We start from the raw sequence: 18,575 nt of genomic DNA, 5'->3' as shown, positions 1-18,575 counted from the left end.
TCGAGGCCTTCCCTATTTCCATTGTGGCCTGCAGCGAGTGGGCAGGTGAGAGGCTGAGAGGACACAACCACAGCAACTAATGCAAACTAAGCACAGGGATATTCTGTGCTACATGGCGTCATTCTCAGCCCTGAATGCTGGGTGAGAGCACGAGGAAGGAGGGATATTCAAGGTCATGGCATTTGGCACACTGAGGCCCTAATTTCCGGGAAATGGCTGGATTTCTGCCCACCAATGGGAAGGGGTGAATTAATTCCTCACTTTGTTTTGCTTGTTAAATGGTCTTTATGTCGATCCACAAATGTTTCTTGCTTTTGCCCTTTTTGTCAGGAGGAGTGAGCAAGCAAAGGGGTGGGGGGGTTTCCCTGCTGGCTGCTATCACAGTCACAGTCATTTTTGGTGCCCAAAAAGGGGTTTGAGACAATGGCAGATTTGATCAGTGTGCTAGAGGATTTATTGCTATTTGAGCTGTTTAGCTGTTAATAGGCAGGGTCCCGAGCCTTAATGTTTGTTAGTCTAGCGCTGGTTAGAGATTGTTTTTGGCTTTTGCTGTTTAATGCACTTATCACCTTACTCTGCTGTGCCTAGGAACATTTTGATAACCACACTGACCATGTACCCAGGCTGGCACATTGCCTGGGCAACGCTTCTGTGCTGGACGTGCTGGAACTCCAGTAACTCAATACAACACTTCCCCCCTCTCCTGAGCAATGACCTTAGCAAACGGAACCGCAGTCGTGGACTATGAACTCAATGGATGTTTCACAGGAGCGAACCATATGCTAAGAGAATATCTGTGTATGCACGCATCAAAGGATGAGAAGTGAGGTGGTGGTGAGTGAAGATCTTGAAGATGTTGTAAGATTTGTGTGTGATATAAACAGTATGGAATAATGAGTGGAGATCATACTGATCTGGCAGGGATGAAGCCGATTTTCTTCAGGGATGGTGCTGAGTTTTGGATTTGTGACTAAAACAATGTTGACAATGGTTTAGCTATTGCTGAACAGCATTTGCACAGTGTCAAGGTCTTCTATTTTTTCCACTCTGTACCTCCAGCTTGTAGGCCAGGGGTGCACAAGAGGTTGGGAGAGGACAGCCAGGACAGCTGGCTCAAACTGACCAAAGTCCCATCTGTTAGCAAGCAGAAGCAGAGCCTCCAACTTGTAAAATCAATGCAGGTGTATGTGGTCCTGCACTTGTCTAAGCTCACATAAAAAAAATTACTTACTTAGAATCTTTCAGAACACTTCTTAAGCCCTCTTAAGTCATAATTGTTAAGGTCGGAAAAGACCACTAAGATCACTTAGTCCAATTGTCAGCCCATGCTCACTAACCATGTCCCTCAGTGCCATATCTACAGTAGCTTTCTATTATTTTTCTCCACTGCAGAAGCATTGCAGATGATATTTAAATATATAAAACTATGTATAAAGCAAATCAGTCTACTCATTAAGATGAAGAGCAATATATAAAATAGAAAGGACCGCTATTTATTTCCAGAGAAAAGAAGCATGTATAGGAATGGAACACCTGCCAAAGAACTCTTTTGATTCTTGTTAGCAACACATTAGGTCCTTTGATGAAGCGCACATCTAAACTATTAAGTAGGATCACTACAGGAGTTTGGGGTTTGGTTTTTTTTGTTTGTTTTTGAAGAAGTTGTTCTGTGTGTTGAAAGGTTAAGAGCTCCCCGACTTCTAGGTTCTTTTCGCAGTCAGATCCCCACCAAAATCACAGCCATAAAGTTCCACCCGAAGGGCAATACCATTATACCACGTCTTTGGAACAATGCGGATAAACCTGGACAGGATAGGTGGGTTGAAGAAATGCTTGACGTGCCCACTGCTGTTTTCATTACCAGAGAAAACCTGCAAGTACAGAATACACTGTTAGGTAAAAAGAGGCACTTTAAAATAAGCTGCTTTTCTTTTATTGTTAAAATGATTCTAAGCCATTCCATCAGCTGCCCAGAGCAGATGGAGCAACTCAGTGCTGATTTTATGCAACATGCAGTTTCCTCTTGAAATACTGAGTTGATGCTATTTCAGGCCATCAGCATCTGAACCACCTCAGAGCCAATTCACATCACAAAAGGTTTGTGCCAATTTGAATGGATTAGAAAACCAAACTTCCCTTATTTTACCTCTACCTGCCCTCGTGGGCCAGGTTGGTGTAAAGTGATATGGATAATAATCCGAAGTATTTCACCTGCTCTCGGGCATCCAGAGTTCTCCAGCTCCATTAAACATAACTGCTCACTGATTTAAATCATACAGTAAAGGAAAAAATAATAACAAAAAAAAGATGGAAGGAGGCCCTTGGAAATCCTTTGCTCATCAAGATTAAATGGCCTTCTGAATTCAAATGAAATGCCCTTCTTTACAAATAGCATCAGTTCCTTTTATCACAAAGTTGACTGCATTCTCTACGGATTTGGTGTTCTTCCCTTTTATTACTGTAAAGTGCTGTGAAAAATCAGACCGATATTGCGACGTTATCTTAGTAACCCCGTCTCCCTAACACTTTAAAGTCCTGAGAGAGTATCTTTTTGGCTGAGTGCTCTGCCTTTGGGCCCTGACTGTGCTCAGAATCTGAAACAAAGCAATGACAGAGTTGTCTCAGCTGAAGACGATACCTTTGCCACTGAGCTTGAACTCTCTGTATAGGATTTCCACTCTGAGCCTTGGTTGCTGTAGAGAATAACATAGGTTTTCACAAAGTTTTCAGCTGACACAGACTTGACCCCCTGGGTAGCAATAGCAGTTATCTTCTTAATTGTGAGGAGATCAATTTGCAGCCACTGTTGGTTGTTGTTTGACTGTAATTCATAAAAAGGGTTACCCGTTAGAAAACACATATATCTCTTTACTTGCTTAAGTGAAAATTCCCATTTAAGGATACAAGGCCTGCTCTGAAGGTAATGCCTCCTGTGTTATTATGTTGGCCCAGGACAGAGGCAGATGGTGGTGGTACAGCAGCAGAGGTTGAACCTTCCAACCAGTATTCCATTACGTGTTGTTGCTGTGTGACAGATGGCAGCAGAGAGGCAGTCTGACAGAATGGAGTCTGACATGGGAGTGCCAATGAAGCAAAGGTGTATATACCTTTTACCATTGTGGCACACAGTTCATTGCTGATGAAAATGAACAGGTAATGGTGGTGACTACACTGAAAAATACTGTTTTGTAGCCGAGAATTTTCTCTGTCAAATAGTGTTATTGTGCTCTTTGTATCTGTTGTAGTTTCCATGGGAATAAATAGGACATATTACTTTCAGAGCAACTGATGTAGATAAGATTGTATCAAAACTGCAAAGAGGAACAGTAAAGCTAAAATAAAAGTCATAAGCACGTTTTGTGGCTGGCCACTACAATTAACTTCTTCATTGCAGGTGGTATATTTGGTACCTCGGGATTTTCACATTATTTTCAATACATGTAGAAAAATAACTATTATGTTTATATGGTAAAGTTTTGGTAATGGGGGAACTGCAGGCAGGTGAAATGAGACCAGGATCTGCCCACTTCATGTAGGATAGAGCTGATTCTCCCTGCCCTTATCATAATCCATTAGTCCTTCTGTAGCTGTTTTCTCCTCTTACTCTGCTGAGGAGGGGGATTGAGAGAACGACTTGGTGGGAACCAGGCAAAAAGCCAAAGTCAACCCACCACAATAATACACATTTATCTCCACTGTTAAAACATAATACATAATATCAAATGCTTATATAAAACAGTAGCTTCCAGTAAATTTCAAAGTACTTTGTACATAATACTGTTACCAAACTCTTCTAGCAAACACTTGCTTCCAGCAACTCTGAGGGTGCTTCATAAATAAATGCAGCTCCATTTTGCAGATGCAGTTTACCTGCCCCATTGAAGGTCTTTCAATAGAACAGGGGCAGAATGAAGCACAAAATCTGCAGCCTTAGATCCATTATGCTGTACTACTTATTAGCCAGTCCAGGAAGGGTTTCTTTAGCCCCATGGAGCCAAATATTCAAGCTTGTATTCATTTGGTGAAATTAAGAGAGAGATTTCCGCAGGGAAGTGCTGCAGGCTATGGATCAAAGGGCAGCATCCATCTCTCCAAAATATGATTTTATTGCTGTTGCCAAAAGTTTAACAAGTTTTCTAGTGAGAGTTGAATGGGCTTCTTCTCACAAGATCATTAAGGAGTTGTGAGGCAACCTGTCATGTTTGGCACTGGGCACAGTGTGCAGAAAGCACGAGAGCACAGAGTACAAATCCATTAGCATTAGCTGTCCTGTGCTTGTCCCTCTTTTTCCACTTGTTACCTTGGCTCGCCAGGCATTTATCTTTCCTTTCTGATTGAGACGGGCAAGGGAAGGCTCCCAGGTGCTAAACCAGGATGTCTTAACAGATGAGGCTGTTATCTGAGTATTCTTGATCTCTCCATTTTCCATTCCAAGTGGCAAAGAGCAACCTGTTAAGAGAAGTGCCATATTCAACCATGTAGCCATAGTCTAAGTAACAAAGCTGGAATGGAAAACACTCACAATTTAAGCTTATTTTGAACATAAAAGTTCAAAAATTGCCAGAAAGGAAGCACATGAATCATCCTTACCATCTACTTCACAGCCAAGGAGCTCCATGCGAAGAGTGGGTTCATTGTAGGCCTGTGTTGGGTAGACTCTGATATATCTTGCAATAATAGGGGGATCAATTATGTTCTCTTTTATACCATAGGCATCAGAATTACCTTCAAAAATCTATTAAAAAAAACAAAAACAAACCCACATATGGTTAATTTAATACAAACACAAGTTTGGATATTGAAAAGCCTGCTCTGTTATGGAAGTCTTTTTTGCCATTAGCCCATGATGGAGCATCTTATGTTGCAAGGCAACATGTATTATTTCATGGTCCCGTCTTAGCACATTTGGAAACATCTAAAGGCTTCAGTTCAAGTAAGCAACCCATTGCTATGCGCTATATAAAACTGATGGAAAAGAGGCAAAAGAAGAGGTAAGAGAAAGTTCTTTGATTTGGGAGTCCTACCACAGAAAGCTGTATTTGGCAAGGCTGGAGTGCTTGACTATAAAAGAAGCCTCTTTTGGGTTATGTCCAGACTTGTTACACGTGCCAACTACAGGCAATGCAGAGAGCTTAAAATTCAATTGCTGTGACAGGAGGGAGGAAGAAAAAGGAAGATGCATCTGGTTCCAAATGAATAGGGTCTAATTTTTAGTTCATCTTCCTGCTCATTTCCAAAAGTCAATGTGAGCTTAGGAAATAAAAATAGGAAGAAATTCTTGTGAGGAAGCCAGACTCTACAGAAAAGGTCACAGGAACAATCTAAATCCCAGTCTAGCAGGTTTATCTTACAATTTGCCTGCTGGTCTGAATTTGATTAGTAAATGCTCTTTGAGGTTTCAAGCTGTATTACTAAAGTCTCTGAATACCACCACTCTTTCCATTATCTCTAACATAAAGTTATCAATTTGCTGTATCATCCAATGAGGTTACCTAGCTTGTTGCAATCCCCATTGTATGCACAAACCTTTTCTGCTGGAGAGCTGTCTCCTCTGAAAGTGTTCCACTTTCGTTTGTCTTTGCTGTAAACAATGAAGAACTTCTGGACGTAGAAAGACTTTAAAAAATGCTTGGCACCCTGCGTCTGTATTCCAGTTAGTAGAACTTGTCTTTGAAAGTCCACCTAGGAACAGAAAAAACGAGTGTTTATAAAGTCAGAACCACACAATGATATAAGTTGCATTCTTTGGCATCTACACAGTAGCTTTGAGACTTGCATTTTGGTATCCACAATATAACACCCTCAGAAGGAACACAAGCAGTAGCTGGAGTCCAAGTGAATACTGTCTCTAATTTCATATGTGTATTTACTTCAGAGGTCATTTTACCAGGGTTCACCAGAGCACTACAAAGGCACTTCAAAAATATCTGTGTCTGTGCTAGGCAAAAGGGCTCTCTCTATTTTGCAGATAGGCAAAAGTAGTATAGAGAAATCCAGGGCTCACATTTTCATAAGCTGCCTCCGGTTTTGGAAATCCAGGCTGATAAATGGGACATTTTATTCAGAAGATGGAAAGCCACCCCATTTCTTCTGATATTGGATCCAAAGACTTAGCACACAAGAACAAATTAGCAAGATGCTCCTGTCAGCAGTGGAGTTCATTCTCTGGAATATGCCCTCTATCCACACCTCTGCACGATCTCTTGCAATAACCTCAGCTTCTCATTACTATAGCCCTTATCAAATTGTTTATCTTCTCAACATATTTTGCAGTTCCCCTACTTCACCTCCACTAACTTGCTAGCATGTAAATTGTTTACAAGCTAACAGCTTGTTAACAGCTACCTGTTGAACTTATGCTGCAACACTAGTTTGAGTCTCTCTCTTCCCTCAACTGGTCATTTTCATGAGATTTTAAAGAAATCACAGGTATGGGTTTAACTGGTGCAAAAGTCATCGGATAGAAGAAAAACATGGAAGTGAAGCACGTAAAGAGTACAGTGCTTGAAGCTTCATTTGCCTGTGATATGTCAAGCTGAACATAAAAGCTGAAGCATCCAGTAAAAATAAAAGTTCTCCAAAACCATTTGAAGTAATACTTGAGGGTATTATACATTAAATGATCACCCAACAAATGTACATAAAAATAAATTTATACTGTTAGGTAGGCAAAGAAAAAGAAAAGGTAAAGAATGATTTTGTTTGCCTACAGAACGGTTTCAGCCTAAATTGTAAGGGTGACTGTTGAACCACTGAGCTTCAGTGGCACTACAGACTGGGTTAACTCCAGGAGAGGTAGGCAACTTATGGCATCTCTAAGCAAAGTTGCTGTGTCTTGTGTTTTCCCAAGCAGTTTTCTCTGCAAGAACAGGAGCAGCTTGATTTTCTAATACAAGCTGCAAGAAAAACACAACACAGGAATGTATGGTCATGTCCAGACTTAACAATGGCCAAGGACTCATTGTATGATACCTGAATCCAAGGGAGATCACTGGTCATTGTTGTACTCCAAGCATTGTATGTTCCAGAATTGTTTAATCGGGCTAGCTTAGGTTCCCAGTAGTCTACAGAAAAAGAAATATGAATAAAGAATGTAATGAGATATACTTAAAACATGGAGTACTTTGGTTCCTTTAAGATCTGTCTTGGGGATAAAAAAAAAGAAAACAGAAAAAAAGGTTGTTTGTGCAGCCTATGTACACCTTCACTTGCTACTGTCTATGTAGAATCCTAACAATTTCTCTAGAAAATGATGCTGTTGTCATATCAAAAATGAATTTGGTAAAGCAAAAACTGTTAGCATTCTGGACGCCAGTTCCCCAAAGCTTTAAATACAAATTCACTTTGCATTTTGACAGCTAATATCACGTGCAAATTCCAACAGTTTTTTGAACACTTCATGTTGATTTTCAAATAGGGAGCCTAGAGGATAAAAAGAGTAAGTTATACATGTTCCAGGTCATGCAGCAGGCCACTGACAGAGGTCTGCTTGACTCTCAGGCTTATGGTGCTGACAGAAGATCCATGATGGTGTTTGAATTCAGAGATGAGGGCTATCTAGTTCACATCACAGTCTGTGCAGAACTGGAGAGCTTTTTAACCTGACAGATGATTCATTACTAAACTGATCTTGTTGGATGTAAAAATAAAATAAAGAAAGGGGAGGGGAGGGGAGGGGAGGGGAGGGGAGGGGAGGGGAGGGGAGGGGAGGGGAGGGGAGGGGAGGGGAGGGAAGGGAAGGGAAGGGAAGGGAAGGGAAGGGAAGGGAAGGGAAGGGAAGGGAAGGGAAGGGAAGGGAAGGGAAGGGAAGGGAAGGGAAGGGAAGGGAAGGGAAGGGAAGGGAAGGGAAGGGAAGGGAAGGGAAGGGAAGGGAAGGGAAGGGAAGGGAAGGGAAGGGAAGGGAAGGGAAGGGAAGGGAAGGGAAGGGAAGGGAAGGGAAGGGAAGGGAAGGGAAGGGAAGGGAAGGGAAGGGAAGGGAAGGGAAGGGAAGGGAAGGGAAGGGAAGGGAAGGGAAGGGAAGGGAAGGGAAGGGAAGGGAAGGGAAGGGAAGGGAAGGGAAGGGAAGGGAAGGGAAGGGAAGGGAAGGGAAGGGAAGGGAAGGGAAGGGAAGGGAAGGGAAGGGAAGGGAAGGGAAGGGAAGGGAAGGGAAGGGAAGGGAAGGGAAGGGAAGGGAAGGGAAGGGAAGGGAAGGGAAGGGAAGGGAAGGGAAGGGAAGGGAAGGGAAGGGAAGGGAAGGGAAGGGAAGGGAAGGGAAGGGAAGGGAAGGGAAGGGAAGGGAAGGGAAGGGAAGGAAAGGAAAGGAAAGGAAAGGAAAGGAAAGGAAAGGAAAGGAAAGGAAAGGAAAGGAAAGGGAAGGGAAGGGAAGGGAAGGGAAGGGAAGGGAAGGGAAGGAAAGGAAAGGAAAGGAAAGGAAAGGAAAGGAAAGGAAAGGAAAGGAAAGGAAAGGAAAGGAAAGGAAAGGAAAGGAAAGGAAAGGAAAGGAAAGGAAAGGAAAGGAAAGGAAAGGAAAGGAACTACAGCACTTGGCTGGTGATATTCAGTATTGTGCTCAGATCTTTTCAACCATTTAACTCACCTATATGATGTGAAGCATTGATTTGCGAATCAAGTATAACTCCACTTGCCATACCCATTGGAATCCTGCACCCTGGGGAGAGCACAGTGAATTTGTTGTTAGAAGGAAGGTCTAACTCTAATATATATCCTGATGGAGTGTTCTAGGACAACATTGCTCAGAGCAATTCTGAATAATACTGTAACTTCATCACTCTTGTCCCAGAGAAGGACAAATAAATCTCTGCAGTTTCTTTCAATCGATTAATCTAATGGTCCTTGTACCAAGAAAAACAATGAATTCAAAGGTAGTGTGCTAAAGGCTGAACATTCTTTTCTGTTAGAATAAATTTACAGTAATCACTCCATCCCCTTGAAAGCACATTTTGATCTTCTGCAGAGCAACCTCCCAATCTTATTTTCAGTGACCCTGACACTGAGGGACAGAGATGACGTTATAGCTTGATTCCCCTAGCAAAGAAAAACAACACCTTAATTCAGTACCTTTCTCCAGAACCAAATAGGACGCCTGCATTCCTGCTTGCTGATATTCGGCCACTTCAGTGTCTAAAAGCCACCAGCCAGGTCTCTGTGGTTTCATTTCAACTGTCTGAAATGAGCCTTGAAAAGATGGAAGGAAAAAAAACCAACATATCAGAAGTGTTAGCATTATCATAAGGTTGATGTTAGTGAGGCTGCATGTTAAACCAGAGATCATACTACAGCTTAATTCAGAAAAATTTCTCTAAGCTAAACATAGCAGAGAAAGCAGAATTAATACCACTGTGCCCATCTTTATGTTTTTTTTTTCTTTTCTTTTACTTAACAAGCAAGTTCAACCTGGAGACAGAATTAAGAGAGCACATAAAAACCTTGTCTTTCCTGCTGCTGCAAGCTACAAAACTGTGGATGACTGTTTGTAACAACATCGTTTCCTTTATTATTGTTTTTTTAAAGCATGCATAGCTGTCAATGCAGCCTTTGTAAGTGTTGTTATCGCATACTCACAGTGCTGACAGTGATGGGCAAAGGAGTACCTTCTGTGGCCTAAAGAGTGTTTTTAGCTTATTTAATTGCTCTCTGGATGTAAGAATTCTCCTAGGGTTGACATTTGTTCTGTTTTTTCTGCATCATACTCACTTTATGTTGTAAAAATAAATGCTCACAAGCCAGATACCAATAGTAAACACAGCAAACACTGATGGGACTGCCAGTGGTGCTGCAGTATAGGAACGTATGAACAGGACAGCTGTGTTATTGTACATTCTTAATTTCATGAGGAATTTGTGGCAGACACTATCCTATGGAGTTCCATTACTTCCTTACTGTTGAGCACTTTACAAAGCCAAAGCCAAATCCAATCTATGACCTACTTCATAGAAAGGAAAGACACAAAGGAGAGAAACTCACTCAGTAGTCACATACCTAGTAAGTGGGAAGAAAATGCAAACAGAAGGTAGTACTATGGACCATACTAATATTCATTTTCCATATACATCTCCACTCACTTGAGAGGAAGACATTTGCCCAAATACATATGTTTGGTCCACAACTTTACAAATATCTCTCATGTTTACCTTTCTCTCGCCCAAAATATTAAGTGAGGTGCAAATAATGAGCTTCTGAACATTGTTGGCAACTGAACTGTTTGCGCCCTCAAATTCTTTCTCCCTGTGCCCAAAGCCAACTTCTGTTCACATTTCCATCGACCCTTAGAATTCATTCCGATACTTACCTGGAAGGAGTGTGTATGTACCAAACTGATACGTTGACTCTAGTTGTTCTATGAACGTCTGTCCATGAAAATGAACAACATGAATGTCTTTTGGCACTCCCATATTTAGCAAATGCCACCGGACGAGTTCACCTTCATACATCCTCAGGCCTTGCAAATTGTAGGTAATCCCATTAATGGCTGAAAAAAAAACAAAAGCATTGCTGGAATGGTTAACACTTCACAAAACAGATCTCCAAAATACGTGAGAAAGTAGTTATTAAAATAAGTGAAATATCTAATGAAGTATTTATTGAAATATTTAGTATACTCAGGAAAAAACATCACTTTTTCCAGTCTAAAGTGCTGCACCATCAATTATTTCAAAGAGAACAAAAGATTATCTCTCAACACTCAGCTGCTTATTCCACTCTACATGAATAAAATCTCTGTATCCACACAGAACTACACAAAGTCCAAGAATTGCTTAAAATTCTTTCAGTATAACTAGTTGACTTGCCAAATTATTAGTGTATTTTTATATTTCTTGCAAAAAGATTCACTTTCCCAGTTATGGGTACAACGGAGAACAGCAACAGCAAAAAAACATTCACATAACTAACATGCAGGATTTACGTTTGTTCACAAGCAGTGAACTGAGATAGCTCCCTCAACGCCTTTCCCTCTACCCCAACAAATACTTGAGAAAAGGAAATAAGTACCATAGAATTTGTGGCATTGTTGCATTTCTCGGGTCTTCTCATTACAAGGCTTCCTAGAGCGTTTGTCAAAGTACCAGCTTTTTTCTTCATCAAAGACCATAAAAAGCAAGAAAAAATCTCGACTGTTTATTCTGTTGTTATCTGATGCACTGAAGGTTCCTTTTTCACAGATCAGTATTGGCCCAATCAAACCCGAGTGTGTATCTTTCTCCTACAAGGAAGTAAACCCATATTAGATATAAGAATGCATTTCCTAAAAGATGTCAGAAATATTCTATTGAAACACATAAGGCCCTAAAAATATAACAGAAGGGTCCTGAAATTTACAGTGCTCCATGTCTTTAGTTGCCTCAAACTACTAGTGTTTCTTATTCTAAATTAATCAACAGTTTATTCCCTCTTTTAACTGAATATAACATGGGAACATCACACCGAAAAGTCAGGACAGCTACCTAAAAAGTGTTCAGCACCTTACATTTCCACATCTGTAAAATAACATCATTTGGAGATATCCAAAATCTGACTTGATGTGGTCCCAGACAACCTACTCTAGTTGATCCTACCAGAGCAGGCAAGGGGAGATTGGACTACATAATATCAAGAGATCCCTCCACACCTCTATGATTATGTGATAAATCGCGGCAATACTGTCACTTCTACTTTGATTTCCTTACCAGATTTACATCAGAATAGTAGACCCAGGAACGACAAGCTGCTCCTGTATGCAGTGGTCCTGATCGCCTGTTTGCATACCATACATATATATAGCTGCCATTTGGCTGAACTTTATCATCTTCCTTAAACCAGTCGCTAGACTCATCATCATACATGCTTCCCTCAGAGGACTTTTCATAAAAAAGCCCGTGGGCATGGAGGGAATAAGGTCTGGATGCCAGATTCTTAAAATGAACCTAGAAAAAGAAGAAAAAAAAAATCTGTTGTGCAATTTTGGGGCTAAATTAAAGGTAATACCCACTAATAACCTCAAACCACGGTCTACATTAGTATATTGTCCACAGGCCACGCTGTCAACCAGCTGGTAAGGATAGCTTTTCAGAGCTCCGTGCAGTGTCAAACTCTTCAGTGCAGGCTGATAATTAAATATTATTTAGCATGAGACCATCTCCCTGCCTCCTACTGAGTCCAGGCTTCTGCTGCTCCTCTTCACTCCTGGGAATGCTTATTTACAGCAAGCACTGAGATACGGAGCTTCTACTTATGTTCAGCTGCATGGTCACAATAAAGGGCATAAGATAACCAAACAGTAACATTAGCTCTCTGCATGCCTCAGTCACGCTTGTCCCAGATAAACACAAGGACATGGAGATCCCATCTTTACCTCCTTTTAAAAGACGATGTTTGCAAGCTAAAATAAACTCTTTCCTCCTCGCATTTTTAACATAGCTCAGTGTGTTCCCACTGTACATTGCCCACAGAAATAAGCAGAAAGGTGCAAGAGCTACACTATGTAGTCCATGCTTGTGTGTTGGAAGACAGACAAGGAAAGCAGGGAAGCTCTGCACCAGCATGCTTCCTAATGGAAATACACTATTGGATAACCAGAGATACAGTCCCTTTGCATTCTTGCTTGTCTTGCAACTAACCAACCCACCTAGAGGAAACGTTTTCAGAAGAAAATACAGGTTTTGGACATATATGCTTGTATATTTTCATACCAAATGCAAATCTTCTCAATCCTTTTTAAAAATGATATGACCCATTTTCACATGAAAAGTAATACTTCCAGTGCACTTTAGGTTTAAGAAAACTTTTTAATGCTAAACATAAATTTATTTTTTTAAACTGATATTTAATGGTGGGAAATACAAGAAAGAAAAACAGAATTTACTGTGAGTAAGAGAGAAAAAGACAATCTTAGTTCCTCAATGAAACAACACATCACTGTGCTCTTTTATTCACTGTGCAATTTCCAGCTCTGAAAAATGTGTTTCCTCTATTATCTTTTAAAATCTGTGGCATTTTTTAGACCCATTCTATGGCACACTGTAAGATCACCATAAAAATCCTATCTTGTGCACATAGTGAAAAAACAGGGACTTACCAGGATCACGTCATTCACTTCAGCCCGGATAACTGGTCCCAGGATGCCAAGATGTTCTTCATACTCGCCTTCATCCTGAAGAACTGTAAAGGTACTGTCTGTGTACCTTTGAAAAATGGCCTTTTTTATGCTGCCATCCTTACAGATTTTGTCATACATCATCGTACTGAAAGGAAACCCCCCCAAAGAAAAAACACACAGTGAGCTGGAAATAGCTTTGATAACAGAAACACTTCAGAATGTGAAGAATAAACACAGAAGCGTCAGATGATTCTGAAAATCATAACTTACATTGTTTAAATACTTCTAGTTCTACAGTTTGGGAGACTCTTCAAATACTTGGCCATTTGTCACTGGCATAAACTACAACTAGTCTCTGGAAACAGAGATGGTAAGAACAAATTAGCTCTTAAGCACTTGAAGCATTATTTAGATTTTAAACAGAAGCACTAAGACTTCATTCAAATAAATGCAGGAAATTCAGCCTGAAAAGTTAGATATTTCAGAGCTGACTTTTCTGTAGTGTCAGATGAAAACTGGAGTTATGGTTGTTTTCTTCATTTCAAAAATCACAAAGTTCAGCCTTTGAATGAAAAATGATGAGGAATTCTATGCGCTGTAGCGTAAGTAGTGACCTTAATTTGGTTGAATCAAGACCATGAATTTATAGTATGGAATCCCTCATGTGTCACATATACTTTTTTTGATGAAGAACAGAGACGTTGTTAAAAAAAAAACATAACAAAAATCAATGTCAGGGTTTGTGATCCTGACATTTTGTGATTTGTCTAAACACTTGGAACAACGCTGCAATAATTCATCCAGCTGTGGTATCACTTTAAATGTAAGTCATTCTCCATCACCTGTATGATTAAGTTCTTTGCATTTATTTTGCATTGCGACGGTCTCAGAAGTGTTTCAGTTTTATAATAGAGAACTGAAACACCAGAATCACTTCTTGTTAGTGACAGAGAAGGTAAAATTTCATACTGCCTATAAGCACGACCTTTCTGCATTCGATCAGTCACGTCATTTAATATCAGGGAAGCCTTTATACAGAGAGGTTTCTTTGTCCAGTCTCTACTGCAGAATCTAAGAATTCAAGGAGGAGGTCATTCAAGCATAACAAAGCTAATTGCAAGTTAATGACAAAAGTTTCTCTCCACTTTCATTTTAAAGAGTGTTTTTAGTGAGACTAGAAAGGATTGCTTTTTTCTATCTCTGAAGAGCTCTCAGTTGCACTATTATTACTTATATGAGATTCTAGGTGGTTTCCAGCTTCCAATGGAAAATTCTTAGAGTCCTCTAACTAAAATGTCAAAATCACACCACATGTTACACACACTTTTTAGGGTCAATAATGTGCAAAATGAAAGTAAATGATTTAGCCAAACCTTTTTTTATGTCCTGCATAGTTCCAGCAGACTTCCTTAGCTGCAATATAGTATCTCCTTTCACTCCCCCTGCTACACAGGTAGTGTTCAGCAATGTTGTCTGGGTTACGCCGTTCACTGACATTCACTTTCGGGTCTGTCATGTATGGATCATCAAAGCTCACATAATAGTATTCATATTCATCACCTGACGTATCCTCACTGTAATATTCTCCTGAAGTGTATTCATAGTTTCCATTTTCATGTGGAAGCCCAATGACGATGGATGGCTTAAGCTGCTCTGGCAATTCTTTGTGGCTGGACTTACTGGGTGACTCTGTGGTGTTATTGCAACATGGCAGCGTTACATGGTTGGTCCCACCTGGAAATAACGTGCGGCCAAACTCTTCGGTAGGTTTGGTGAACTTCTGGGGCTTTTTACTCCTTGGGTTCAAAAGCTGATTCGTTTTTGGATATTCCTTTTTTTTCCTTCGGATCTTGACAAAGGTTCCAGATGTACTCGAAGTATCATTCTTGTTCCCTTCCTTCCTTTTCAGAGGAGGGCGCATGTAGTTGCCTTTATGTTTTCCTCCCATTACATGTGGGAATCCTCCATCCTTCTTATGCTTCTTACTTAGGAATACTGTATCATTTCTGCCTCCATAATTCAACTTATCACTAACAGTTTTGTCTAAGTTTGCCTCCAGTCTCTGAATCCCCTTTGCAGACACCAAATTCCATTCCTCATCTGTCATTTTAGATGAGTACTTCACAGTCCTGGGCAATGACGCTTCCAGAAAGTTCTTCACTAATGCAGGGCTTGAATTAGGTCTTGTACTGCCCAATGTGTGATCTAAAGAAAATGAATCTATTTGTTTATCTTTGGGTAGCTCAAGTTGAGAGGGGCTGGATGCATTGGACTCATTTTCTTCTACAGCAGCTTCTAACTCAAGTGTCAAATTACCTGCATGCATGGCACTGCCCCCTTTTGATTCTTCCTCTTCTATTTCATCATCATAATCACTTGGATGCTGGTTATCTCCCACTGTGGCTGTGCTGGATGCGTTCTCTGTCTGCTGCATGGAATTAGGTGAATTTGTCTTGTCAAAAAATGAGCCATTTTTATTTCTTACATGATTTAGAAGGGCTTTCATCTTTTGGACTGAGTAGAATTTAATGGCCAGTGAGCTTCGCTTTTTCCTTTTACTATTAATGCTGTTATTTCTTTTCCCTGTGCTTTCCTCTTGATGTTCTCCAGTAAAAAAATTACTGCCCTTCCTAGCAGTCAGAGGCTCTTCTGCATCTTTCACCTGGGCTTCTCCATTGCTCAGCAAGTGCTCACCTCCAGACATATTACTGTGATCTACTGCATAATTGCTTTGGCTTCTGTTCTCAGAAATTAAGTCAGGCTTTCCATCACTTGAACCAGCTAGAAGTAAATACTCTTCTGCTGTGACTGATGTATAATTTGACTGGAATGTTTCATTTTCAACTTGGAGAGGAGGAGCATTAGGAGTATCTAAGAACTCTGTCAATTTACTACCATTGGCAACTGTCAGATCTGAGTCAACAGCCACCTTAGAATTTGCAGTATCCATGTCTTCATATTGTCCCCAGGCCAGTGCCGTAAGGTTTTGAGTTTCTTCAGTTTCTCCTGTATTTCTTAAGCTTCGGATGGAGTAAAAAGAAGCCAGCAGATCCTGATATTCTGAGTCATCTTCCTCTGCCTCTTCTTCCACATCTTCTTCAACTGAAGTGGAGAGAGCTTTTTTATCAGTCTTGGTGTTTGTTAAATCCACAACGTCGAATAAGCTGTCATCCTCATAGTCGCATCTGACATCTCTGAATCTCAGTCTCATTCCATAACTCATCTCTGTGTCACCCCAGGATGCTACAAGCCAAGTGCCTGCAAACAAAATAAAAATGTTTTTCCAATATGCAACATTTATCATACCACAATGAAGCAGAAATACAATTAATTACTGGGGAAGCTGTCATCAAGTCCAGTGGATTTTTAATGATTGCCCTGTCCTGAACAATAATTTAAATTCCCTTTAATGTATATTTTTAACTGATAAGGACTTGAGGCTGTGAGATCATCAAACAGCAAGCTTGGAGGACAAAATATCAGTTATCCAAACATAAACATAGACATAAAGTCTATTATATACACAAAGAACCACTAAAAGAGCCTCAGTATTAGCACGTATAATTACGTATGTGCTAAGCACCTGTGCAGCTAATAAAAATTCATACACATCAGTTGCAACAGACAGCAATTCAAGATTTTCCTGGCACTATGTTTATCCGAGAAGATTTTCTATTTTTGGTAAATTCTTATGGACCAGGGCTTAAAAGACACCTTAGAGGAGCCATCAAATAAATACTGCAGTCTTGGCTCTTACCAATATTGTCCATTTCCACTGTGACTGATTCTCCACTCATCGGGAAAAGGTTCAACACATCTTCGTATTTTCCTCTATAAATGAAAGCATGCCCAGAAAGGCGAATAGAGACAATCTCGTCCTGAGTGCCAACACTGGAGAAGTGCCACTGAACAACATTATCTTGACAAAATCCAAGGATTTCATTTCTGTCAGTCACATAGCCATTTATTGCTAAAATGGAAGCAAAATGAAGATGGTCTTAATATTTTCATGCCTCTCCAATATAAAAACTAAAGTGAAAGACTTTTAAAGCCTCTTGTTCTTTGATGTCAGTCCAGTTTACTGGGCTTACACTTGGCAGAGAGAGACTGGCACAGGGCTGAAATCACTCTACACTTGGATGGGAATTCAGCTCTGGAAACAGTATCTCCAAATCAGCAAAGTGCTGTATTAAAATAAAATCGCTCTTGCCTTTACTTCAGGGCCCGTAGTCAGCCCAATCCCCGCTAGAGAAATACCCAATTGTATTACATCTGAGAAATACAATCACTGAATGTTCAGTCTCACATGGCTTTCATAATCTTCAGTTTGTTATCCTACTCACTGTGCATTATATTTGAGTTATAAAACTTGAGGTCATCCCTTCTAACAGAGGCAGGGTTGCTGCAGTAGTCCTTGATATTGTCTTCTATGTACCAGCTCTTATTTTCATCAAACACAGCAAACATTGCATGCTGCTCCACATCTGCCTTTTTCTAAAAGACAATCAGAATAAGCACAATTACATTTTACGAGCAGAAACACTAACGACTCAGTTCTATTTTACTTACCTACAGTGTAAGCAACATAAGCTTCAATACAGTTGTGGTGTGATTCAGAGGCTAAATGACAGGGAATAGGGGGGTCAGGACTTCAGTGTGACACTCTACTGCAGCAATCAGCTCTGTGGTGCAGCCTTGAGCAAGATACTAGCACTACTGACACACAGATGGGTTCTTAGTAAATGGACCAGCCTTCTGGTTTGACCTGAGCACAAAGTTTTTGATGTTTTTTCTCTGAAGTGATGCTCTAATCTTTTCTTAGCTAAGGACCTATTTGCTTGACTGGTCTCTATAAGACATTTCTCTGAATTAAAGTAAAAACAAATTTCACTAATCATATTAAGAGCAAAATCTCTCTGAGAGGTTGCCAGACACGTTACCTGCACACCCTTCTGAGAAAGTGCTTCACTTTTACAGATCAGAAGTGGGCCAATCAGTCCAGAGGCTATATCTCTCTCAATATCTACAGCACTATGATACAGCCGGGTAATGCACTGTGCATCCTGTGCAGTGGGTTGATCTGTTTTAGCAATTTGCCATTCATATGTGTAGATCTTCCCTGGTTGAATTCCTTTATCCTGGGTGACATTGCCTAAGGAAAAATAAACAGCAAAAACAAAGATAATACAAACTTAGAGCCAGATTTTTATTTAGTGCCAGACTGCACCTTTTAATGAAATTGGTGCACTTGTGTCATTTCAAGCTACCTCTGAGATAAATGAAGTTCAGCAAGAGCTTTTGGTTCTAAAATCACCAGCAAGAACAGAAAACTAAGACACCGAAGAAAGGTTATTTGTTGATATTTTGCAGATACTACCTTGGTTTCTCCATATGGAAGCACAAAATGTAAGCAGAGGCAAAGCGCAGAATTCAGGCCATGAATTCCAACCAACAGCATCTCTTTGAAAGCAATGGAACCCTCCACAATGGTCAATGATATTCA

The 18,575-nt window shown here is 40.4% G+C and overlaps 1 protein-coding gene across 4 annotated transcripts in view; it reads right to left on the bottom strand.

Annotated features, from left to right (window-relative positions):
- Positions 1–1,472: 1,472 nt before the first annotated feature.
- Positions 1,473–18,575, bottom strand: part of F5 (coagulation factor V) — a 29,908-nt gene continuing 12,805 nt past the window's right edge. For 3 of the 4 annotated variants that reach the window (XM_085525104.1, XM_015875191.3, XM_085525109.1), the window contains 16 exons: positions 18,013–18,224; positions 17,416–17,566; positions 16,830–17,042; positions 14,446–16,330; positions 13,052–13,217; positions 11,664–11,900; positions 10,990–11,200; positions 10,289–10,468; positions 9,058–9,174; positions 8,576–8,647; positions 6,973–7,064; positions 5,527–5,682; positions 4,591–4,735; positions 4,301–4,449; positions 2,639–2,821; positions 1,473–1,871 (listed from right to left, as the gene is read on the bottom strand). In XM_085525104.1, coding sequence (XP_085381230.1) covers positions 1,701–1,871; positions 2,639–2,821; positions 4,301–4,449; positions 4,591–4,735; positions 5,527–5,682; positions 6,973–7,064; positions 8,576–8,647; positions 9,058–9,174; positions 10,289–10,468; positions 10,990–11,200; positions 11,664–11,900; positions 13,052–13,217; positions 14,446–16,330; positions 16,830–17,042; positions 17,416–17,566; positions 18,013–18,224 — 4,340 coding nt within the window. In that variant the 3' untranslated portion in view covers positions 1,473–1,700. Of the gene's footprint in view, positions 1,872–2,638; positions 2,822–4,300; positions 4,450–4,590; positions 4,736–5,526; positions 5,683–6,972; positions 7,065–8,575; positions 8,648–9,057; positions 9,175–10,288; positions 10,469–10,989; positions 11,201–11,663; positions 11,901–13,051; positions 13,218–13,342; positions 13,428–14,445; positions 16,331–16,829; positions 17,043–17,415; positions 17,567–18,012; positions 18,225–18,575 lie in introns of those variants that run through there. The other variant, XR_014937828.1, reaches the window with a different exon arrangement.

Source organism: Coturnix japonica, chromosome 1 (genome assembly GCF_054131305.1).
Source record: "Coturnix japonica strain WE chromosome 1, WE-NBRP24, whole genome shotgun sequence".
Classification (NCBI taxonomy): Eukaryota; Metazoa; Chordata; class Aves; order Galliformes; family Phasianidae; genus Coturnix; species Coturnix japonica.
This window is presented reverse-complemented; position numbering and strand designations above follow the sequence as displayed.